This window comes from Oncorhynchus gorbuscha, linkage group LG24, assembly GCF_021184085.1.
Source record: "Oncorhynchus gorbuscha isolate QuinsamMale2020 ecotype Even-year linkage group LG24, OgorEven_v1.0, whole genome shotgun sequence".
In the NCBI taxonomy this organism is placed as follows: Eukaryota; Metazoa; Chordata; class Actinopteri; order Salmoniformes; family Salmonidae; genus Oncorhynchus; species Oncorhynchus gorbuscha.
In genome coordinates this window covers 24,978,544-25,005,112 of record NC_060196.1, presented here as the reverse complement: position 1 = coordinate 25,005,112, position 26,569 = coordinate 24,978,544, and the positions used below count along the sequence as shown (strand labels likewise).

Sequence of the window (26,569 nt, the reverse complement as noted above, 5' to 3'; positions counted from 1 at the left end):
ACTGATAAATGTCATGTTATATTCAGTGATTATATTTTGTGTTATTAAAAACATTATTGTCAGTATTAGGTTGTTTTTTAATGAGGCATGTAAACCTTATCCTCATGATAGCCAGAATGCCATAGAACACGGTACCTTCTTTCTCTACGATGAGATGATACTAAACACTTCATATTTATGTTTGTTTTTCTGTCACTACTTAATGTGACCACAGAATTCAAGTTTCAGCAAGTCAACTGGACGATTTCATTACCATATAAGGTTTCCAGTTGATGGGGGATGGCAATCACTTCTTTATTACTTTTTACCCCAATTAAACCCATCCTCCCTACTTATTGTAACAGGATCATTTTTAGAAGGCTGTGGGGTCATTTTAACGTTCAGTGAATTGTGACAAGCTTTTGAGAAGATCCATACAGTTGTTAACCAAATCATATTCTGTCAATTTGATGAGGTCTATTGAGCTGCTTGGTTCTATCTTATTAGTTATATGTCCCATGTGTTATGATTGAATGATCTTTGTACAGGGATAACCTTTCACCCAATAACACTTGAGAGTGAATTGAAATTATGTTGGACAGAGCAGGAAACAACATAATTCAGTATCGCTATTTGACCAGATTACTAATTGAGGTTACAAATTCTAACTTCAGATACACTTTTCTCATAAAACTTTCTTGTCCACATAAGCAAGTTATTTATTTGAACGTTTGATTCGGAACCCCATTCATTTCCTTTTTAATTTCCTATCTTGATGAGACATTTAGTCTGTGGTATAACACTTGCTGCAACTGTGTCTCAGAAAGTGACATAATTCTGCCTCTATTGTGTCTGGCTCTAGAGAGTCTGTATTTCATCCATGGGAGGAATCTACTGGCAACAGCTCTGCACTGGGGCTGAGTAAGATAATCTTCCCCTCCCTGCATGTTCTCACCCTGAGAGCACTATGTGAGCATAACTGAGGGTACCTGGTGCATAGAGGCAGCCTGGCTGAATAATTTAATGTTTACAATCAATTCTTTTCCACAAAGGGAGTGGGCTGCAGTAAGATCGGCGACAGGTCACGCAACTGAAATGGAGCTTTTGCACCTTTATTTACTAGGCAAGTCAGTTAAGGAAAGATTATTATTTACAATAAATGGCTTCCCCGGCCAACCCTAGCGACGCTGGGCCAATTGTGCGCCGCCCTATGGGACTCCCAGTCACGGCCGGTTGTGATACAGCCTGGAATCGAACCAGGATCTGTAGTGACGCATCTAGCACTGAGATGCAGTGCCTTAGACCGCCGCGCCACTCGGGAATCCTCAACTTGATACAGTTTCTAAGGGGGTTGGGATAATAGAAGAGAGTAAGGGAGTGTCTGTACTGTATGTGTGTTTGCAGTTACATATTTTTTATGTTTTGAGTTGTTTTTTTTACTGTGTCACGCACACACACACACACACACACACACACACTTTTCGCTGACACGATAATCCCATCCTTTTATAGCAGGTGTTATCTTTGGCAAGCCTCACAGCTTTCTTCAACTCCTGACACTTTGATACTCTCTGGGAGAGTTGGGAAGGCTTTTTATGAAGGGAAATATTTACTTGATTACTTTATTCAGGTCATTTCTACCCCTCTCTCAGGACCTCTTTTCCATCAATGCTTATGTCTATGCCCAGAAGCCTCAGCTGGACATCCACAGTTTTGAGGGAAACTTCACAAGGGTAAGTGGCTCACTGACATCACACTGTCAAACAAATGTGAAAGGTACATGATATGAACACAAAAATAGGATCAACATCACAAAGGTATATACCACGTTGACAAATGGCAACAATAAAGAATAGTGTGAGCAGCAGCAGTATCTCCAGGAGGCATGGTGCTGAGTGCTGACATCACAGGATGGTCCTCCCTGCTCTCCTCCATCCGTCCCCTCACTTATTTTATTTTTATTAATAGCAGATTAGTGCAGCCCCCAGAGAGAGTAGAGCCCCAACACAGAGGGGCTTTGTGTATCGCCTTCACTCTTGGCGCCACACCAGGCTTAGTGAGCGAGCACTTCCTCTGCTCATTCATCCTCCGCGGCCTTCCTTTGCATAACGTGTACTTTAGGTCCCGGCCATTCCCACTGACCCCCTTCAACTAAACGTACCTATTTACGAGGCTTTCCTTCCTCAAGACGGATATGAAGCTTTGTTTCTTTCAGTGTTCCCTACTTCTACATTCAGTGGTCAGACTCTGAGAACGATGTGGGAAATTATGTCAATGTCAGAGTGGGCAAGCATTTTAGCCAACCTGCCATTTTATTTTTTCATGCACCTTTTCCCCTGTTTTAATGAATTGACCGGATGTGGGTGCTTGGGTATCATAGTTATCATATCAAGCATGTAATTTGAGCTGAAATCGGATCCTCTGCCTCGGCACTCATTCTGACTTGAGCGGTTTTCAGCGTACGTCTTTATTTAAGAGCATCGGGGGTGGGGGTACTACTCTGAATCGAGGCCCTCTGGGGGCTTATGTATCACTGAAATCTCATCTCCAACCCCACCCAGGACTCTTTTAAAGGAGCCTCTTTCCCCACTATTGCCACATCTTGTGAAAGTATTGATAAGGGAGTATGTAGCTACAGTATGTAGCTCGGACCCATGGTAGCAGGTGTTTATGGAAATGAATGGTACTGAATGGCAGTCTGGTATTTTGACTGCACCGTCTGAGGATGGGTGGTCAGGTATTACCATATAAAGTAACCTTGTACTTCTTGAATGTTGAGCGAAGATAAACATATTTTTGAATTTCCCCTCTAGGAAGACTGTGATCCACAAATCCATGAGAGTTTGAGCATTGACCACACCCTTTGGGCCAGCACTATTGTGGCATCTGGTAAGTAAAAAAAACTTCTCAACTGTGTGGTTTATGATAGGTTGACTCTTAATTTTCGTTTTGCATCCAAAGTTTGCAATTAAGCTTTATCTAGACATTTCTGATGTGTAGTTGTTTATGACTTGGATCACATTTTCCATCCAACCCAATTACTTTTTGTAGTGAGATACAATGACTCGGAAATGGGAGATTTAAATACATTTCAATTAAATGTGTGAGCTTACAGTGTATAACTTTCTCCTACCTCAGCCTGCTAAGCTTAATTCCCCACACCACAGTTGTCTCAGTAGAAAGTGTTTGACACTTTCTCAGTCATTCTCCACACCATTGATCTGCGGTTTCCCTCTCTCCCTTGGCCTGACCTTGAACACAAAAACACACATCCTTTATTTCCCCCAACCCACCTTTACTTACACACACACACATAACTTAGACCTCTGACATCATTCTTGTAAGGCTTTGTCATTGTCCACCACATAACTCTCCTTGGCTTTCATCAGAAGGACACTCGATAGACTTAGGTCTTTGTCTGGGACTGGTAAAGCACTCCTCAAATGATCACAGTTTTGCTCTATTAGGTGTGATGAGTCAAGTTGTGAGAAGTTATTCACATACAGTGGTGAATGGTTGGTGTCCTTTGACAGCTCTTTGGTCTTGGCCATAGTGGTGTTTGGAGTGTGACTGTTTGAGGTTGTGGACAGGTGTCTTTTATACTGATAACAAGGTCAAACAGGTGCCATTAATACAGGTAACGAGTGGAGGACAGAGGAGCCTCTTAACCTCTTCAACCTATGGGGGCGCTATGTCATTATTGGATAAAAAGACGTGCCCGTTTTAAGCGCAATATCTTGTCACGAAAAGATGCTCGACTATGCATGGAATTGACAGCCTTGGAAAGACAAAACTCTGACGTTTCCAAAACTGCAAAGATATTATCTGTGAGTGCCCCAGAACTAATGCTACAGGCGAAACCAAGATGAAGTTTCATACAGGAAATGCCCCAGATTCTGAAGGTGCTGTGTTCCAATGTCTCCTTATATGGCTGTGAATGCGCCAGGAATGAGCCTGCCCTTTCTGTCATTTCCCCAAGGTGTCTGCAGCATTGTGACGTGTTTGTAGGCATATCATTGGAAGATTGACCATAAGAGACTACATTTACCTGGTGTTCTGTGTCGAAATTATTGCGTAATCTGTAGGTCCATGCGCGTTCCATTTCTTCAGAAGAGAAAGTCAACTGCCACGAAGGATTTTATCGTCGATAGATATGTGAACAACACCTTGAGGATTGATTCTAAACATCGGTTTTCCATGTTTCTGTCGATATTAAGTCATTAAAACGCAAACTTGTTTCCAACTTAACTCCATAATATTTATTTTTATTTTTTCCTTACCCAAACGTGATGAACAAAACTGAGCGATTAGTCGACACAAATAATATTTTTTGTAAAAACGGAACATTTGCTATCTAACTGAGAGTCTTCTCATTGAAAACATCTGAAGTTCTTCAAAGGTAAATTATTTTATTTTAATCCTTTTCTGGTTTTTGTGAAAATGTTGCATGCTGAAAGAGATGCATAATCCTATGCTAGGCTATCAATACTGTTACACAAATGCTTGTTTAGCTATGGTTCAAAAGCATATTTTGAAAATCTCAGATGACAGTGTTGTTAACAAAAGGCTCTTGAGAGCAAATAGATTAATTTCATTTCATTTGCGATTTTCATGAATAGTTAACGTTGTCTTATGCTAATGAGCTTGCGGATAGATTTACACAATCCTGGATACAGGTTTTTTTTTGTAGCTAAACGTGACGCAGAAAACGGAGCGATTTGTCCTAAACAAATAATCTTTCAGGAAAAACTGAACATTTGCTATCTGAGAGTCCCCTCATTGAAAACATCCGAAGTTCTTCAAAGGTAAATGATTTTATTTGAATGGTTTTTCTGGTTTTTGTGAAAATGTTGCCTGCTGAATGCTAATGCTAAATGCTACGCTAAATGCTACGTTAGCTATCAATACTGTTACACAAATGCTTGTTTTGCAATGGTTGAGAAGCATATTTTGAAAATCTGAGATGACAGTGTTGTTAACAAAAGGCTAAGCTTGAGAGCAAATTGATTAATTTCATCTCATTTGCGATTTTCATGAATAGTTAACGTTGCGTTATGGTAATGAGCTTGAGGCAGTAGTCACGATACCGGATCTGGGATGGCTCGACGCAAGAAGTTAAAGAAGAAGTTACATGTCTGTGATAGCCAGAAATCTTGCTTGTTTGTAGGTGACCAAATACTTATTTTCCACCATAATTTGCAAATAAATTCATTCAAAATCCTACAATGTGATTTTCTGGATTTTTTTCTTCTCTTTTTCTGTCTTAGTTGAAGTGTACCTATGATGAAAATTACAGGCCTCTCATCTTTTTAAGTGGGAGAACTTGCACAATTGGTGGCTGACTAAATACCTTTTTACCCCACTGTATTTAAATGAAATCTTGTCTGTGCCAAAACCATTTGTCACATTTTTGCCCTTTTATCTTCAGTCAAGGTGATTCATTACATTTGATTTGTTTCCTCACCGAATGTTCTCTCCTAATCTTTCAATAGTTTTCTCTTTACCCTTTTTCTCACCCAGTCGTGTCCTTTCTCTTCCTCTTAGCCTTTTTAGTTGGGGGATTGCATGGGCTGTATTTAAGTTTATTAGTGGTCTTGCTCTCCCATTTAAGCTCATTTAATATTAATGGCACATTCGTCTTCTGTAATAAGGGTGCCTTAATGAATCTGCAAATAAAGATGGTGGAGTATCGATTGGCTTTTAAGAGCTGCTTCCATGGGAAGTCTGGCCAGGGACCAGGAGCCTAGCACATTAAACCTCTGTCTCTGTCTGTGGGGCTACAACCATAGAGCATAGCCGCTCTCTGCGCTTTGCATTGTTTTTTTCTACCTTTTTAAATTTCTAGGTAAGTCAGTTAACAACACATTCTTATTGTCAATGACTGTCTAGGAACAGTGGGTTAACTGCCTTGTTCAGGGGTAGAACGACAGATTTTTACCTTGTCAGCTCGGGGATTCGATCTTGCAACCTTTCGGTTACTAGTCCAACGCTCTAACCACTAGGCTACCTGCCGCCCGCTTACTTGACAAAGATGAGTCTGAAATGTGCGTGAGTCTGAAGTGTGTTCCAGTTAATGAGCAGCATTGCTTTCCTTTCTCTCTGTTTGACAGGCACAGTGATAGGGGTGGTGATCTACACAGGAAAAGAGACCAGGAGTGTACTGAACACGTCCTCGCCCAAGAATAAGGTAAATGTTATTTTGTGTACAGGCAGAAAGAAGTTGGCGATTTGTGTGTTTATTATGTGCTTGTTGTATGAACAGATAACCCATAACGTTACACCAAATATAACCCCTCTATTTTATTTAAAGGGGCTCTTTTGGGGTTTTGGCAATGAGCCCCTTTAACTACTTCCCCAGAGTGAGATGAACTCATTGATACCATGTTTATGTCTGCATGTTGTTTGAAGGAAGTTGCTAACTAGCGTTTGCGCTAATGCTCGTTAACAATTGCGTTAATGCTAGTTAACAATTGCGCTATGCCTGGAAGTCTATAGGTGTCTGCCAGCATGCTAGTACATACCCATTGCTAACTAGCATTAGCGCAATGACTGGAAGTCTATGGGTGTCTGCTAGCATACTAGTAGATACCCATAGACTTCCAGTCATTGCGCTAACGCTAGTTAGCACTGGCTCTTGAAACTACATCGAACTTCCTTCATACTAGACACGGAGACACAAAAATGGTGTCCATGAGTTCATCTGCCTCTGAGGAAGTAGATAAAGGGCCTCATTGCCAAAATCCCAAAGTATCCCTTTAAGGCTCCCTTTATTAAAGATGTACAGTAAGCAGCTACACAAAAACTGAAATGTTGTCATACCATTTATACAATTTCAGTGGTGTTAGATTTGTAAGATTATAAACCTCAAAAGTTTCAAGCCCCGTACAGCATTGAGAACCAAAGAACTCCTCTCTCCGTTCCGCTGCCTTTCTCTAATCAGTAATCAATCACTGATGACCTGTCAATTCTAAAGGTCACCCCCATGCTAATTAACCTGGAGGGAAATTAACCAACCCAGGATTTAAATTACATTTTCAGCACAAAGTTAATCCTGCAGAATCCCCATTGAGCGTTTATTCTCCCCAGAACGAGGAGATTAATGAAAACGCGTTCCTAAATATAAGATTTCAAACCCAAGACCTTCAGATTAGATGGATGTGGGTCAACTGATAGAGAGCTATCGATTAGATCCCGCTGTTTGGAACTGTTTTGGCAACAGTAGAAGGAAGAATATCTCTGGCATGCACTGATATGTGTACAGAGTTCTTACCTAAAGATCTTTGCCACAACCACACTCTTCTGTGTTAACCTTTTTGTTGGTTGACACTCTCCTCACTATGGACATTTTTTGACACAAGTTCCTTTTAATAAGATCGCTGATGTTGCCGGTCGAACAGCAAGGGCCAGTGTTTTGTGTAAGCTCCGCGGCTGAGAGGAATTCAATATTTCAAGGAGATGTCAGAAGTGCCAATATGGAGACTGAGATTGGGGAGAAAGTCAATACAGTGTGGCTAAAGTCACAAGAAGGTTTTTGCCTCATAATCTATTGTGACACAAGCCAGCACAATGCACTTGATCTGAGTGACAGGACATCAGGTGTAGCTTCTCTCTCTTTATTTGGATGTTGTTAAAACAGAACATCAACATTCTGTGATGTGAGACATTCCCCAACATCTATTCCTCATTGAACCCTGTACTTATTATTTCCACTGGTGCTTCACAGAGCACATTGGCAGTTTCTAGAATGATTAACATGATATACAAAAAGATCCGAAATGCTTTCTCTGCTGTTTTGTCTTTTTTCCCTTTTCTTTTATGCACAATCATGTGGAATGTTACTGAATATACTACCTGCTTGTTATTTTTGCCATGGTCTTAGTGTTAGGATTCTTTGGCTTTTGCTCAATGAATATGCATGTCTCAAGGCTGTAATTCATCATCAAATTTCACACAAACACAGCCGTGCAGCCAGATTAAATAATTCCTTTCACTTTTAATGGGTTTGGGATGAATGGAGTAAAATATGCACTTTTATTCATTGATAGCATCTTTAGGTTGAGGTAATTGAGTCCTTTCCCCCCCTGACTGAATGAATAGTGACTTCATCTGATCCTCAGCGAGCCTCAGAAAATGAAGGTTGGTCCATTGTTCAGGCAAAAGGGTATCCTTTGCTTTTCAGCCATTAAACTGTGTCCTCTGTCTTAAATTTTTCTTAATTTTAATCTACCAAACCCCCTATTTTTCTCAATAGCTCAAGCATGAACCTTGTAGTGAGGCACTGGGGTGGGGGGGATATTTCTTCCCCCCTCTATAGCGGGGGTTTAACTACAGCAGATAAGTCACTCACTGCTCTCTCAGTGCTCTCAGTTCTCTGGGGAATGGGGCTGGTAGGGGCTTAGCAGCACTGGAATTCACCTGCTTTATATACACCCCCCATCCTCCTCCCCCCTTTTCAATCCAAGTTCCTTTATTTAGGGGGAGATGTTATGGTTTGCTGTTTTTGTTTGCATGGTGCGGAGATGAAAGACCTCTGTGTTCGGTGCTTTGCTGCGAGCCCTGCCAGAGAGGGGAAGGGCACTTCTTTTTTTGACATCATTTTCCCACATGCTCCATTGGCTGAGCAATGCACTTGAGAAATAAAAGAAAACTTCGGACCTTTTGAAGGAAAAGCCATTTCAATATGGGAACTTTCTCTTTTTTGGCTTCTTTTTGTGGTATTCAAGGAGGTTTGTGACAATTCAGTTTATGGTTTACCAGGAAGTGCCACCAAGAAACTCATCTCTGCCCAACAACACGGTTTGCATGATAAAAGACTGCAGTGGAGTCTTTCGCTTGATTATTCTAGTGTTCTTCACCCTTGACGTAATAAGGTTGAGGAACTCATTATGCTAGGAGGGGATAAAAAAAATATGTCCTCTTGAAAGTGAGACTTAGGCAAATAATGCTTAAGCCATTCCATATCAGTAACTTGCTTTATAAGTTCATACTCTAGGGAGCCTGCTGTCTCTATATGAAGGAATACTTCTATATGAATGCCTCTGTCGATCCTACAGCTATTGTCAGCAGTAATCATGCGCCTATGAACCTGAGTTAGACTTCAGTGCTATCAGCTCAAACACAACCATCACCGTCATGTCTCTCTCTGATGAGCCTAGCAGTTTAGCAATAAAAACAATCAATAATCCCAGAAAAGTGCAAAAACATTGTCCAGATCAACATATGTATCCTAAGAAACAATTCACTGTATCACAATTCCAGTGGGTCAGAAATGTACATACACTGCCTTTAAACAGCTTTGAAAATTCCAGAAAATTATGTCATGGATTTTGAAGTTTCTGATGGGCTGATTGACATCATTTGAGTCATTTGGAGGTGTCCCTGTGGATGTATTTCAAGGCCTACCTTCAAACTCAGTGCTTCTGCTTGACATCATGGGAAAATCAAAAGAAATCAGCTAAGACCTCAGAAAAAAAATTGTAGACCTCCACAAGTCTTAATCATCCTTGGGAGCAATTTGTGTGTGTGTGTGTAAGTAAGTAAATACATAAAACAACAGTAAAAATACATTTCAAAAAAGAGTAGCAAGGCTATATACAGACACCTGTTAGTCAGGCTTATTGAGGTAGTATGTACATGTAGGTATCGTTAAAGTGACTATGCATATATGATGAACAGAGTAGCAGAAGCGTAAAAGAGAGGTTGGGGGGGGCTAAACGGTTGATTTAGCACTGTCGTTGCACCAAACCTACCCATAAATATCAATGCCTTTCTTTAAAGTCAATACACATTTATTTTTAAACCTGCATATTAGTTAATATTTAGTTAATATTGCCTGCTAACATGAATTTCTTATAATTAGGGAATTGTCACTTCTGTTTTTATTTATTTTATTTCACCTTTATTTAACCAGGTAGGCTAGTTGAGAACAAGTTCTCATTTGCAACTGCGACCTGGCCAAGAAAAAGCGCAGCAATTTGGCACATACAACAACAGAGTTACACATGGAATAAACAAAACATACAGTCAATAATACAGTAGAACAAAAGAAAACAAAAAGTCTATATACAGTGAGTGCAAATGAGGTAAGTTAAGGAAATAAATAGGCCATGGTGACGAAGTAATTACAATTTAGCAATTAAACCCTGGAATGGTAAATCAGCAGAAGATGAATGTGCAGGTAGAGATACTGGGGTGCAAAGGAGCAAAATAAATAAATAAATACCCGTATGGGGATGAGGTAGGTAGATAGCTGGGCTGTTTACAGATGGGCTAAGTACAGGTGCAGTGATATGTAAAATGCTCTTAAAACTAGTGAGTGAGATGTGAGTCTCCAGCTTCATAGATTCTTGCAATTCGTTCCAGTCATGGGCAGCAGAGAACTGGAAGGAAAGATGACCAAAGGAGGAATTGGCTTTGGGGGTGACCAGTGAGATATACCTGCTGGAGCGCGTGCTACAAGTGGGTGCTGCTATGGTGACCAGTGAGCTGAGATAAGGCGGGGCTTTACCTAGCAGAGACTTGTAGATAACCTGTAGCCAGTGGGTTTGGCGACGAGTATGAAGCGAGGGCCAACCAACAAGATCATACAGGTCGCAATGGTGGGTAGTGTATGGGGCTTTGGTGACAAAACGGATGGCACTGTGATAGACTGCATCCCGTTTGTTGAGTAGAGTGTTGGAGGCTATTTTATAGATGACATCACCGAAGTCGAGGATCGGTAGGATTGTCAGTTCTACGAGGATATGTTTGGCAGCATGAGTGAAGGATACTTTGTTGCGATATATGAAGCCGATTCTAGATTTAATTTTGGATTGGAGATGCTTAACCTGTTAATCCTACCCCCTACTTTTTCGAACATTCTGTTAAAAATCACGCAACATTTCAGCGCCCTGCTACTCATGCCAGGAATATAGTATATGCATATGATTAGTATGTGTGGATAGAAAACACTCAGACGTTTATAAAACTGGTTAAATCACGGCTGTGACTATAACAGAACGTGCGTTTCATTGAAAAGCGCAGGAAAATCTGATCACTGAAAATGGAAATATATATCCATGCCCCACTTCAACCCATTGATAAAGGTGAACCACATTTAATGGGGCTGAGGTTGCAATACCTACAGCTTCCACACGTTGTCTAGAGTCTTGTCATTTGCCTAGGCTTTGTTTCTTGGTCAAACAGACGCAAGGCAACGCATTTCCTCCGGTCTCCGACCGGATATTTTGGTTGAGAAATACCCGGACATTTTTTCCAGATGGACAGCTAAAGAATATACTTCGCCTCGTGATCAATTTGATCGCTCATTAACATTTAATAATACCTAAAGTTGCATTACAAAAGTATTTCGAAGTGTTTTGTGAAAGTTTATCCTCAACTTTTTTAATTAAAAAAAATGACGTTACGTTATAAGACGCAATTTTTTACCGTTTATCACACAGTCTTCATAGATCGATATCTAGGCTATATATAGACCGATTTAATCGAAAAAAAGACCCAATAGGTATTATGGGACATCTATGAGTGCCAACAAAGAAGATGGTCAAAGGTAATGAATGTTTTATATTTTATTTGTGCGGTTTGTGTAGCGACGACTATGCTAATTATTTTGTTTACGTCCCCTGCGGGTCTTTTGGGGTGTTACATGCTATCAGATAATAGCTTCTCATGCTTTCGCCGAAAAGCATTTTAAAAATCTGACTTGTTGCCTGGATTCACAACGAGTGTAGCTTTAATTCAATACCCTGCATGTGTATTTTAATGAACGTTTGAGTTTTAACTAGTACTATTAGCATTTAGCGTAGTACATTTGCATTTCCAGATGTCTAGATGGGACGCCTGCGTGCCAGGTAGGACCAAGAGGTTAATGTGAGTCTGGAAGGAGAGTTTACAGTCTAACCAGACACCCAGGTATTTGTAGTTGTCCACGTATTCTAAGTTAGAGCCGTCCAGAGTAGTGATGCTGGACGGGCGAGCAGGTGCGGGCAGCGATCGATTGAAAAGCATGCATTTAGTTTTATTTGCGTTTAAGAGCAAGTCGGAGGCCACGGAAGGAGAGTTGTATGGCATTGAAGCTCGTCTGGAGGTTAGTTAAGTGTCCCAAGGAGGGGCCAGAAGTTTACAGAATGGTGTCGTCTGCGTAGAGGTGGATCAGAGAATCACCAGCAGCAACTTAATTGATGTATACAGAAAAGAGAGTCGGACAGAGAATTGAACCCTGTGGCACACCCATAGACTGGCAGAGGTCCAGACAACAGGCCCTCCGATTTGACACACTGAACTCTATCAGAGAAGTAGTTGGTAAACCAGGTGAGGCAATCATTTGAGAAACCAAGGCTGTCGAGTCTGCCAATAAGAATGTTGTGATTGACAGAGTCGAAAGCCTCGGCCAGGTCGATGAATATGGCTGCACAGTAATGTCTCTTATTGATGACTGCTTGCGTTCCATGCAAGCAGTCAGGGTATATGCAGCAGTTTGGGCCGCCTGGCTCGTTGCGAACCGTGTGAAGACCATTTATTCGTAACACAGGCCGTAATTAATTTGCCAGAATTGTACATCATTATGATATAACATTGAAGGTTGTACAATGTAACAGCAATATTTAGACTTAGGGATGCCATCCGTTAGATGAAATACGGAACGGTTCCGTATTTCACTGAAGGAATAAACATTTTGTTTTCGAAATGATAGTTTCCGGATTTGACCATAATGACCAAAGGCTCGAGTTTGTTATAATTAAGTCTATGATTTGGTATTTGATGGAGCAGTCTGACTGAGCGGCGGTAGGCAGCAGCAGGCTCGTAAACATTAATTCAAACAAGCACTTTCGTGTGTTTGCCAGCAACTCTTCCCAATTCTTCAAGCATTGCGCTGTTTATGACTTCAAGCCTATCAGATTAGGCTGGTGTAACCGATGTGAAATGGCTAGCTAGTTAGCGGGATGCGCGCTAATAGCGTTTCAATCGGTGACGTGACTTGCTCTGAGACTTGGAGTAGTTGTTCCCCTTGCAGAGTTCCCCTTGTTCCCCGCAGCTTTTATGGAGCGATGGTGGCCATAGTGGAGTTTGGAGTGGGACTGTTTGAGGTTGTGGACAGGTGTCTTTTATACTGATAACAAGTTCAAACAGGTGCCATTAATACAGGCAACGAGTGGAGGGCAGAGGAGCCTCTTAAAGAAGAAGTTACAGGTCCTTGAGAGCCAGAAATCTTGCTTGTTTGTAGGTGACCAAATACTTATTTTCCACCCATAATTTGCAAATAAATTCATTAAAAATCCTACAATGTGATTTTTCTGGATTTTTTTCTTATTTTGTCTGTCATAGTTGAAGTGTACCTATGATGAAAATTACAGGCCTCATCTTTTTAAGTGGGAGAACTTGCACAATTGGTGGCTGACTAAATACTTTTTTGCCCCACTGTATGTCTCTTGGGCAATAGAACAGAGTTACTTAATGTGACGAATTTGCACTGATCATTGTTGGTATGGTTACAGCAGCTAGAGTAATCCTTAGAGTTTGGAAGGGTCATGGCACTTACTCTGAAACAGTGGATAGAATCAATGTTTTATGAACAAATGCTTGCTAGGATCACTTGTAGAAACAACAATTCTAGAAGCTGGATACATTTGTAATGTTATTTTGAAGACTGGGAGTTGATGACTTGAACCCTTTTAGTTCTGTATTGTAGCTTGTGAGAGACTATTTGACTGTGTGCTATGTTGGAGGATATGTCTGGATGTCATGCTCAATGTTTTTATGCGGTACAAATGCTTTTTAATTTTTTTTACAAAAAAATAAACTGTACTATAAATTATATAAAGAATGATAGTAAAACGTTTTTGGAGTATTTTAAATGAAATTTTGGGCAAAAATGCCAACTGTGCTCAATCATTCATTGAATCAGATGGCTCATTCATCACAAAACCCACTGATATTGCCTACTAGTTTTTCATTGGCGAGCAACAAACGCGGACACTACACATCCAAGTGTAACTGAACAAATTCTGAAAGACAATCATTGTAATTTTGTATTCTGTAAAGTGAGTGTAGGAGGTGCAAAAAGTGTCTCGACAATGACAAGCCACCTGGGTCTGACAACTTGAATGGAAAATTAGTGAGGATAATATCGGACGATATTGCCACTCCTATTTACCATATGTTCAATCTAAGCCTACAAGAACGTCTGTGCCCTCAGGTCTGGAGGGAAGCAAAAGTTATTCTCCTACCTAAGGAGAGTAAAGCCCCATTTGCTGGCTCAAATAGCTGACCAATCAGCCTGTTACCAACCCTTAGTAAACTTTTGGAAAAAATTGTGCTTGACAAGATACAATGCTATTTTACAGTATTCAAATTGACAAGACTTTATGCATACTTATAGGGAAGGGCATTCAACATGTACTGCACTTACACAAAGGACTCAGGATTGGCTGAGAGAAATTGGTGATAAAAAGATTGTGGGAGCTGTTTTGCTGCACAGTGTGTCTTTTGACATCCATCATAGTCTGCTGCTGGAAAACTTGTGTTACGGCTTTACACCCCCTGCTATATTGTGGATAAAGAGGTACTTGTCTAACAGAACACAGATGGATGTTCTTTAATGGAAGTCTGTCATATATAATCCAGTTAGAATCAGGAATTCTCCAGGGCAGCTGTCTAGGCCCCTTTACTTTTTTCGATCTTTGCAAATGACATGCCAGTGGCTTTAAGTATGCGGATGACTCGACACTATACACGTCAGTCAATACAGCAAGTGAAATTACTGCAACACTTAACAAAGATCTGCAGTCAGTTTTTGAATGGGTGGCAAGAAATAAGTTAGCCCTAAATGTTTCAAAAACAAATAATTCACTAAACCCTAACCCTCAACTAAATGTTGTAATGAATAATGTGTGAATTGAGCAAGTTGACATGACTAAACTGCTTGGACTAACCCTGGACCATAAACTATCATGGTCAAAACATATTGATATAACAGTAGCTAAGATGGGGAGAAGTATGTCCATAATAAAGTGCTGCTCTACTTTCTTAACAGCACTATCAACAAGGCAGATCCTACAGTCCCTAGTTTCTACATTTTAACAGCACTATTAACAGCACTATCAACAAGGCAGATAACAGCCTCAACAAGGCAGTCCCTAGTTTCTTTCTTAACAACATTCTTAACAGCACTTATTAACAATCATCACAAGGCAGATCCTACAGGCCCTAGTTTCTACCTTCTTAACAACACTATCAGCAAGGCAGGCCTTAGTTTTGTCGCACATGGACTACTATCCAGTCGTGTGGTCGGGTGCCATAAAGAGGGACTTAGGAAAATTACAATTAGCCCAGAACAGGGCAACACGGCTGGCCCTTAAATGTACATGGAGGGCTAACGTCAATCTCTCCTGGCTCAATGTAGAGGAGAAATTGACTTCATCACTACTTGTATTTGTAAGAAGTATTAACATGTTGAATGCACCGAGCGGTCTGTTTTAAACTACTGGCACACAGCTCAGGCACTCCTGCATACTCCACAAGACATGCCATCAGAGGTCTCTTCGTAGTCCCCAAGTACAGAACAGAGTCTCGAAGGTGCACAGTACTATTTAGAGCCATGACTAATGGAAATCTGTTCCACATCCTGTAACGCATTCAAGCAGTTAAATCAGATTTAAAAAACAGATAAAAATACATCTTATGGAACAGTGAGGACTGTGAAGACTCACACAGACACACACATGATAACATAAGCATTATACACACACGGACAAATGGATTTTGTGTTGCAGATATGTAGTAGTAGAGTAGTGACCTGAGGGTACACAGTTAATGTGTTATGAAATGTAATGTTTTTAATTGTATATAAATGCCTTAATATGGCAGGACCCAAGGAACAGTAGCTGCTGTCAATGGGGATCCATAATAAATACATGCATGCATAAAGAGTCAACGAAACCAAGCATATCTAGTCCCAGTGGATGATTTGTCTGTCTTTTTAGCCTTTAACCTCTGAACCCTGACCTCTTTCGCCTCAACAGGTGGGTCTGCTGGACCTGGAGCTGAACCGCCTTACCAAGGCTCTGTTCCTGGCTCAGGTTGTCCTGTCTATTGTCATGGTAGCGCTGCAGGGCTTTGTGGGCCCCTGGTTTCGCAACCTGTTCCGCTTCATCGTGCTATTCTCCTACATCATCCCCATCAGGTACAGCACATAGAGGTACACACAGTATAGATAGTGTATCTAACTATGGTACAGCATGGCATCCATTTCACTGCTCTAATTAGACTTTGACTCTTGTTGGGTAACATTATTATTTTTTGTTTATTAACCCCTCTTCGGGGGACAAATTTCGTAGTTTTTTTCACAGCTTTTTTTCTACATATACATTTCACATACATGGTACTTTTAAATAAAGCAGTCACATAACTATAATACATTACCAAACATAAGCTCTTTAATCTCAGCCACTCTCAGCCCATCCCACCTATCACCATGTGCCATATATTTTTCAGTTGTGCTGTGATGGTTTACATTTTTAACCTTTCTAATCGTATATTATTGGGTGACATTGTTTGAGTACAATCATGGTAGTTGGATTTAATTTTGCTTGCTTAAAACATACACTGCTCAGAAAAATAAAGGGAACACTTAAACAACACAATGTAACTCTAAGTCAATCACACTTCTGTGAAATCAAAGTGTCCACTTAGGAAGCAACACTGATTGACAATACATTTCACATGCTGTTGTGCAAATGGAATAGGCAACAGGTGGAAATTATTGGCAATTAGCAAGACACCCCCAATAAAGGAGTGGTTCTGCAGGTGGTGACTACAGACCACTTCTCAGTTCCTATGCTTCCTGGCTGATGCTTTGGTAACTTTTGAATGCTGGCGGTGCTTTCACTCTAGTGGTAGCATGAGACGGAGTCTACAACCCACACAATTGGCTCAGGTAGTGCAGCTCATCCAGGATGGCACATCAATGCCAGCTGTGGCAAGAAGGTTTGCTGTGTCTGTCAGCGTAGTGTCCAGAGCATGGAGGCGCTACCAGGAGACAGGCCAGTACATCAGGAGACGTGGAGGAGGCCGTAGGAGGGCAACAACCCAGCAGCAGGACCGCTACCGCCGCCTTTGTGCAAGGAGGAGCGCTGCCAGAGCCCTGCGAAATTACCTCCAGCAAGCCACACATGTGCATGTGTCTGCTCAAACGGTCAGAAACAGACTCCATGAGGGTGGTATGATGGCCCGACATCAGCCCAACACCGTGCAGGACTTTTAGCATTTGCCAGAGAACACCAAGATTGGCAAATTCGCCACTGGCACCCTGTGCTCTTCACAGATGAAAGCAGGTTCACACTGAGCACATGTGACAGTCTGGAGACGCCGTGGAGAACGTTCTGCTGCCTGCAACATCCTCCAGCATGACCAGTTTGGCAGTGGGTCAGTCATGGTGTGGGGTGACATTTCTTTGGGGGGCCTAACAGCCCTCCATGTGCTCGCCAGAGGTAGCCTGACTGCCATTAGGTACCGAGGTGAGATCCTCAGACCCCTTGTGCGACCATATGCTGGTGCGGTTGGCCCTGGGTTCCTCCTAATGCAAGACAATGCTAGATGTCATGTGGCTGGAGTGTGTCAGCAGTTCCTGCAAGAGGAAGGCATTGATGCTATGGACTGGCCCGCCCGTTCCCCATACCTGAATCCAATTGAGCACATCTGGGACATCATGTCCCGCTTCATCACCAGGAGTTGGCGGATGCTTTAGTCCAGGTCTGGGAGGAGATCCCTCAGGAGACCATCCGCCACCTCCTCAGGACCATGCCCAGGTGTTGTAGGGAGGTCATACAGGCACACGGATGCCACACACACTACTGAGCCTCATTTTGACTTGTTTTAAGGACATTACATCAACGTTGGATCAGCCTGTAGTGTGGTTTCCCACTTTAATTTTGAGTGTGACTCCAAATCCAGACCTCCATGGGTTGATAAATTTGATTTCCATTGATCATTTTTGTGTGATTTTGCTGTCAGCACATTCAACTAAGTAAAGAAAAAAGTATTTAATAAGAATATTTCATTCATTCAGATCTAGGATGTGTTATTTTAGTGTTCCCTTTTATTTTTTTGAGCAGTGTATTTTGACGCTACCCATCCCGTTAGCGGGATCATTTTCGTCAGCAACCGCTGAATAGCATAGCGCAACAGTCAAATAATATTACTAAAAAATATTAATATTCATGAAATCACAAGTACAATATTGCAAAACACAGTTTAGCCTTTTGTTAATATACCTGTCTCAGATTTTGAAATTATGCTTTACAGCGAAAGCAATTCAAGCGTTTGTGTAAGTTTATCGATAGCATAGCATAACATTATGTACACTAAGCATTAAGTAGCTAGGTCACGAAAATCAGAAAAGCAATCAAATTAATCGTTTACCTTTGATCTTCGGATGTTTTCACTCACGAGACTCCGTTACACAGCAAATGTTTCTTTTGTTCCATAAATATTATTTTTATACCCAAAATACCTCAGTTTGTTTGTCGTGTTATGTTCAGAAATCCACAGGAAAGAGCAGTCACAACAACGCAGGTGTATATTCCAAATAATATCCATCATGTCCAGAGAAACATGTCAAACGTTTTTTATAATCAATCCTCAGGTTGTTTTTAAAATATATATTTGATAATATATCAAACGGGTGTTTAGGTTTTTCAAAAACACCGGGAGAAACAATGGCCGCTTTACTCTGTAGCACAAAACTCACTGAGTGCCCCCACCTATCCACTTACGCAATGTGATCTTTCACGCTCATTTTTCATTTTTCAAACAGTCTAAAGACTGTTGACACCTTAGGGAAGCCATAGAAAAGGAATCTGGTTGATATCCCTTTAAATGGAGGCAATATTTTTACAGTTTTGGAAACTTTAGAGTGTTTTCTATCATAATATGACAATTATATGCATATTCTAGTTTCTGGGGCTGAGAAATAGGCTGTTTCAAATGGGTACGTTTTTTAGCCAAAAACAAAAATACTGCCCCCTACACGCAAAAGGTTAACACATATTTGACTTGACCTCTGTTTTATTTGTATCTGCAGCTTGCGTGTCAATCTGGACATGGGGAAGTCGGCCTATGGTTGGATGATCATGAAAGATGAAAACATCCCTGGTACTGTGGTACGGACCAGTACCATTCCCGAGGAGCTGGGCCGCCTGGTTTACCTACTGACTGACAAAACAGGTGACAGGACACACAGCCACTGTAGTATGACCAAATGTAACCATCAGGGATGCAAGCTTGTCGCTTTTCGGCGATATTCACTGTTTCGATGTCAAAATAGGCCATCCACATGAATTGTGTAGATCTGTATAATTTCTCATTTCGAGATCATTGACTGTGCGCAGAATGCATCCTACAAAAAGAATGTCAAAGAAAGGGTTGTCAGATATGTGATGTGAGTGTGGTGCTGAAATAAAACAAATTGGCACATAGGCGTAGTTGTTTGGGTTTACCAGAAGGTCTATTAAAGTGTGACTTTGTTATAGAGTTTCTTGGCTATTTACATAGCTTTGCTAGGTTATTTTTCAATGTTAGTTTGCGATTGATGCAACTGCTAACTAACCAAGAGATGTCAGAGATTCTCGACAGTTACATGGCAACCTACTGTCCTTAAAGGGGCAGCTGAACATTTTTTTTCTCACCTAAGTCACTCATTTGAGGGTCAAATGTGTTTGATTGAGCATGGAACACTCCAAAAACCTTTTATTCATTAACTTTCATGTCTTATTATTAAATCCCTCAAATACTTCAAATAATATTGTATTGGTCGCATACACATATTTAGCAGATGTTTTTGCGGGTGTACCGAAATAGTTGTTCCTAACGCCAACAGTGCAGTAATATCTAACAATCCACAATAATACAAATATAAAAAGTAAAAGATTGGAATTAAGAAATATAGGATGAGTAATGTCGGAGTCCTGAATATATGTACAGTTGAAGTCGGAAGTTTACATTTAAAACTCAGTTTTTCACAATTCCTGACATTTAATCCTAGTAAGAATTCCCTGTCTTAGGTCAGTTAGGATCACCACTTTATTTTAAGAATGTGAAATATCAAAATAATAGAGTGATTTATTTCAGCTTTTATTTCTTTCATCACATTCGCAGTGGGTCAGAAGTTTACATATACTCAATTAGTATTTGGTAGCATTGTCATTTTTTAACTTGGGTCAAACCTTTCGGGTAGACTTCCACAAGTTTCCCACAATAAGTTGGGTGAATTTTGGCCCATTCCTTCTGATAGAGCTGGTGTAACTGAGTCATCTTTGTAGGCCTCCTCGCACACGCTTTTTCAGTTCTGCCCATACATTTGCTATAGGATTGAGGTCAGGGCTTTGTGATGGTCACTCCAATACCTTGACTTTGTTGTCCTTAAGCCATTTTGCCACAACGTTGAAATTATGCTTGGGGTCATTTTCCATTTGGAAGACCCCTTTGCGACCAAGCTTTAACTTTCTGACTGATGTCTTGAGATGTTGCTTCAATATATCCGCATAATTTTCCTACCTCATGATGCCATCTATTTTGTGAAGTGCACCAGTCCCTCCTGCAGCAAAGCACCCCCACAACAGGATGCTGCCACCCCCGTGCTTCACAGTTGGGATGGTGTTCTTCGTCTTGCAAGCCTCCCTCTTTTTCCTCCAAACATAATGATGGTCATTATGGCCAAACAGTTCTACATTTTTCCAAAAAGTACAATGTTTGTCCCCATGTGCAGTTGCAAACCGTAGCCTGGCTTTTTTATGGTGGTTTTGGAGCAGTGGCTTCTTCCTTGCTGAGCGGCCTTTCAGGTTATGTCGATATAGGACTCGTTTTACTGTGGATATAGATACTTTTCTACCTGTTTCCTCCAGCATCTTCATAAGGTCCTTTGCTGCTGTTTTGGGAATGATTTGCACTTTTTGCACCAAAGTACGTTCATCTCTAGGAGACAGAACGAGTCTCCTTCCTGAGCAGTATGACGGCTGCGTGGTCCCATGGTGTTTATACGTGCATACTATTGTGCCTTTTAGGCTTTTGGAAATTGCTCCCAAGGATGAACCAGACTTGTGGAGGTCTACAATTGTTTTTGCTGTGGACTTGGCTGGTTTTTCCATGATGTCAAGCAAAGAGGCACTGAGTTTGAAATACATCCACAGGTACACCTCCAATTATGTTAATTAGCCTGTCAGAAGCTTCTAAAGCCATGACAATTTTCTTGAATTTTCCAAGTTGTTTAAAGGCACAGTCAACTTAGTGTATGTAAACTTCAGACCCACTGTAATTGTGATTAAGTGAAATAATCTGTCTGTAAACAATTGTTGCAAAAATTACTTGTCAGGCACAAAGTGGATGTTCTAACCTACTTTCCAAAACTATAGTTTGTTAACAAGGAATTTGTGGAGTGGTTGAAAAATGACTTCATGACTCCAATCTAAGTGTATTTAAACTTCCGTGTGTGTGTGTGTGTGTGTGTGTGTGTGTGTGTGTGTGTGTGTGTGTGTGTGTGTGTGTGTGTGTGTGTGTGTGTGTGTGTGTGTGTGTGTGTGTGTGTGTGTGTGTGTGTGTGTGTGTGTGTGTAACTTTTTGGGTTACTGCATGATTCCATATGAGTTATTTCATAGTTTTGATATCTTCACTATTATTCTACAATGTGGAAAATTTGTAAAATATAAAGAAAATCCCTGGAATGAGTGTGTGCCCAAACTTTTGACTGGTACTGTATATGTGTGTATATGGAATGTATAGACAATATCGACAGTATATGGATAGAATATGTAGTATATCTGAAGAATGGTATATGTATGGCGATGTCATGATGAGCCCTACTCCCCCTTACACCTGGACACTATTTTTATATCTGTATTATAGACTTACAAATTGGTGCATTCACCTTATTCAGTCAAAAAATAATCTAAATATTTTAAGGGGGGGGGGGGGGGGGATCAAATGTTCTGTATTATTGTTATTCTCAAAAAATAACCAAATGTTCTTGCACTCCACATGGATTTTTCACTAATTTCCGTGCCCAAAAAATGTGGTCACCTTTTGGGGCCCTCACCTGTTTGCACCCCTGAAAATGATAGAATTCACATGAGATTGTTAGTTAATTTCTCTTTTGTTTATTCTACATGCATTCGTTCTCTGACTCTTTTAGAACAAATGAGTGTCCTTTCCAAGAACCAAACCTTATATCAAAGTGATCAACTCTGAGGGTGGTCCCGACATGCTTCTTTGTCTTACCAGGCAGAGTAGGACTAGATTAGCCAGCCTCCTTACCTATTTATCCCAGTTGATAGTTAAACCACATGGAAAGAAAGCAAAAAACAATCAATCCATTAGAATTGGATAACCTTGTGGGCCCGTGATGTTATTGGAAGGTAGTTGCCCCCTAATCAGGTTTATGCTGTATCAATACACATTCTGGCAAGCAGCATCCATTAAACGAGAGCCGCTGCCTCCATTTTCAGTAGTTTTTAGTCGGAACACTCAGTATCTCTTGTATGCTGTGTTGGGTTGGTTGGAGAGGACAGGCAGTCCATACGGGTAATGCGATGCATGATGGTACGTGGTCATTAGGCATTCTTCTGAGGACAAATGTCTGTCCCCCCCCCCCACTAAACTCTGCCACCAATGCTGAAAGAAGTCCTAGGTGTAACACTGTAGCTATAAGAATGCATACATGACCCACTCAAAAATGACTCCATGATCAGCAGTATGTGAATTATGTGCTGGTATAGAGAGACTCTCGCTCATGAACTTGTTGTTTGCCTCTAATACAAATCTCACTTCATTCTGCTTTGTGAATTGAAGGCACTCTGACACAGAACGAGATGATCTTCAAGCGGCTGCACCTGGGGACAGTGTCCTATGGGACGGACACCATGGACGAGATCCAGAGCCATATAGGGCAGTCATACGCACAGGTGATCCCACATTCTTAGTGTTGTCCTAAATGGTTCACTGAATTTGAGAAACTTTTAGTAAACATGTGAAAACATCACCTGTCATTTGGGGGAATAAACAGGAGAAAGATTAGCTATTGATCTCTTTGTTTTATTAACTTTCATAGGTACCAGGAGAGATCATGGCTCACAACTCCTCATAAAGAGACACGTAGTTAAACCTCTCTCTCCACTACTTCTCCTCTTGGCCTTTTCATTGTTCATTCAAGCTCAGTCCCTGAGCGTTACACTGACATACAGTAAAATACAGCGTTCCCTCTAGGTGGTTGATCTCTAGATGAAGGCATGACTGAATTATATTGTTCACACTCAGGCAGGCCCCTAACAGCTGTGCTGAGGATGGAACCATCTGCCTGCACTCTGTTTAAGCTTGGCTAATGAAAGATGAGTCTTTTTAGCACATTGCTCAATAGCAGCTAGCGCTTCAGCGCCATTGATTTGTCGTGCTGGTGTGTTTCATGTTCCCTTTATTACTGAGATGACAGAGAGGGTCAGGGGTTGATTGTAACGCTACGTGGAAATCTATCATAACCTCATTATAGGTCCCTGCGGGTAATGGTTTGTGACGAACAAAGGGCATATAGATATCAATGTGTGAAATTGAATTATGCAGGCATCTGTAAACATTATGTAATTCATAGGAATAAATCAATTTAATATCATGTGCAAAGCTATGGTGATGCCATTGTTACATTGAATATACACTATAGAGCACAGTTGTGTACAGATCTGCCAACTCGGTGGAAGTAATTTATTAACTACAGATGTCAATGTAGACATAGAGGAATCAAATAGATGTTTATCGCTTTAATCAGACAGTTTTTTACCCACCCCCGGTGTAAGTGATTGAAACAGAGAGAGAGTGAAGGGTTTTCTGAAAGGAGCGAGAGGGATGAAATGAAACATGATGTTAATGGCAGCTGGCAATAAAAGGAGCTCTCATAACTTGACTGACTACCTCTCCCATTCTTCATAGTGAAGTGAGCACTCCATTGTAGTAGGCTTGCTGAAGTGTTTCCATTTTGCGTCTTTGTAGGAGTCTCTCTTTCTAGCAGCAATAAGAGTTAATAAGGCGAAACCATCCGCTTCAGTGGAACACATCAACTCTGTCAAACCTAGTTGGCACAGTTGGCTGCCGTGAGACGCCACTGAGTTGAATTGATGGGAGTTGTCAGAGAACACGTTTTGGAACATTCAGATAGAAATATGCTATGTAGAACAAGCATGCTAATCCGACATGTAGAACAAGGAGTCATGTCGATTCTAGTCTTGGCATTTCTATCTGCAACATTCAAGAATGTTTGGCAACTGAATGTGGCCCAGTGCTATTTGGAATTCCCTATAGGGAATGTCTGTTTTTCATGTCATCATAGTCCACTCCCTGTATGCAGAATAATAATAAATGTGGTGTACTTTGCCTCCACAGCCGAGCTCCCAGACCCAGCAGTCCAACAGCAGCAACAGCTCCTCCCCATCTAGGAAGCCCCAGCCAGCCCAGGCCCCCAAGGCGGCGGCCCCTAAGGTCCGCAGGAGCGTCAGCAGCCGTATCCACGAGGCAGTGAAGGCCATCGCGCTGTGCCACAACGTCACGCCCGTCTACGAGTCCCGCGCCAACGGGGAGACTGAGTCCACTGCCGCCGAGGCCGACCAGGACTTCAGCGACGACAACCGCACCTATCAGGCCTCCAGCCCTGACGAGGTCAGCTCTAACTCCACCGAGTTGTATTTATTACTCACACCAAAGCAAAATGTTTTGCAACAGAATACAGAAACAAGGGTTTCTTATTGGACAAGTACATGTAGCCCCTCCCTGTTTCAGTCTATTGTTTTCCATTTAGTCGCTACTGAATACAACCCTGGTTTCTCTCTGTCAGTCTTCAACACTAAGTTATCTTTGTAGTTTGTCATAATGGCCATTCCATTGAGGCCCAGGTTAACGCAGAGGCCATAAAGTTGTCAGAGGTTAAGCTATTTTAATCAGAGGCGTTTGTGTCCTTTAGAATTTATAGCTCTAATTAAGGAAGAATCTGGACTGATAAAGACCCCAACTGCAGTCCTATGGCGTCACCTTCCACTGCCTGTCTGTGTAATCCTAGAGTAGGGCCATTTATGAGTACCAGGCGGTGCTTACCCAATTATTTATTTCCATTCTGATGGAAATACGGTTGCTATTTTTTTGAGAAATCCAAGAAAGTCCTGTATGAATATTGAATACAATACATGGCACAGGGACAGATTGCTGGATGAGGAGAAGTCTTCGCCATATAACTTTGTCATAAATATGCAATACATATCAAAGGATCGCTAATCCCACCATATAGTGAAGTGTTTCTCACCCATGACCCAATGATTTGTTTTGAAGCCTTTGTGAAACTTACCTTGACTTGCACTGGGCTCGAGCTCAACCTAGCAGTCCAAATGAAGATAAAACGGTTACAAAAGATATATCTGGGTTTCCCTCTTTGTCTGCTCTGGAATTGCCTGCCTGCTCGCCCGTCCTGTCCCACCTTCATGTGTATATTTATTTATTTCCCTTCACACTCGGCTCTATCTCCCTCTGTTGTCTGGTACTGCTTGGATTGATCAATATTTAATTTTCTCTGAGAGACGGTGAGAAGGGTCTGTGGTTGTTCAGTTCCCCCTCACCCACCCCTATCTGTGTCTCTTTTCCTCTCCATCTCTGCTCACATCTCTCTCTCTCCTTCTCGCTCTCTTTGTTCTTTCTCTCTCCCCTTAGCTCTCCTTTCCCTCTCTCGCTAGCCTCAGCCTCATTGACAACAGTGGCAGAGCCCTGTCAGTGCAGCGCTATGAGACCCATATTTAATTAGCTGACTCTCTCTAATGTAATGAGCCGTCATTAAGGAGATGGAGTGGGCCGACCCGAGGTCAGGGGTCAGTTGACCTTCTGGTCAACCATGCTGTGAACAGGGCCCTGCTCTAACCTCTGACCCTGTGATGTCAGAGGAGGGCTGCATCTCAAATGGCACCCTATTCCCTATATATTCCACTACTTTGGAACAGGGCCTACATTGAATAGGGTGCCATTCGGAACTGGCCCGAGAATGTTTGACCATGGCATTTAATGACCGTGGAGTCTCATGAAGTAGGAGTTTATCATCTCCAATAGGAGGTAATAGGATATCCGATGGAAAAGGGGGACCCCAATGGGAGTACCAGGCAAAGGAGCAATTCATTGGTTTGGCTGTTTGACTTGCATATGCAAGGACATTTATTTACAGAGTCGGCATGTATGAATGTTTTACATAAATGCACGTATTAGCTACAGTGCTACAAGCTAGTATTTTGAATTTTGACCACCCTAAATCAATTAAGAAAATTATATTTAGTGAGTGCTGTTAAAATCCTAGTTCTGATTGGTAATGACATGGTGGGAAGAATTGAGCTATTACAGATCCATTTTCATCATGAAATGCTTAGCCGCTGCTCATTTTAAATGCAGCTCTGCCATGTTGATATACATGATCACTAGAACTTTGGGAATGCTATTGAAATGATTGATTGGGTACTTTAAACCGGTCTGCCATTGTCGTCAAGTAGTCACGGGTAGTCTCTTACATTACTTGTGTAACACATGATTTACA

At 41.4% G+C, this 26,569-nt stretch overlaps 1 protein-coding gene across 1 annotated transcript in view; it reads left to right on the top strand.

The window, feature by feature from the left end:
- Positions 1-26,569, top strand: part of atp9b (ATPase phospholipid transporting 9B) — a 52,617-nt gene that overhangs the window by 11,306 nt on the left and 14,742 nt on the right. Inside the window, exons 9-15 of the mRNA XM_046326687.1 lie at positions 1,632-1,712; positions 2,793-2,868; positions 6,090-6,166; positions 15,999-16,159; positions 19,058-19,200; positions 22,816-22,928; positions 24,394-24,666. Coding sequence (XP_046182643.1) covers positions 1,632-1,712; positions 2,793-2,868; positions 6,090-6,166; positions 15,999-16,159; positions 19,058-19,200; positions 22,816-22,928; positions 24,394-24,666 — 924 coding nt within the window. The remainder of the gene's footprint in view (positions 1-1,631; positions 1,713-2,792; positions 2,869-6,089; positions 6,167-15,998; positions 16,160-19,057; positions 19,201-22,815; positions 22,929-24,393; positions 24,667-26,569) is intronic.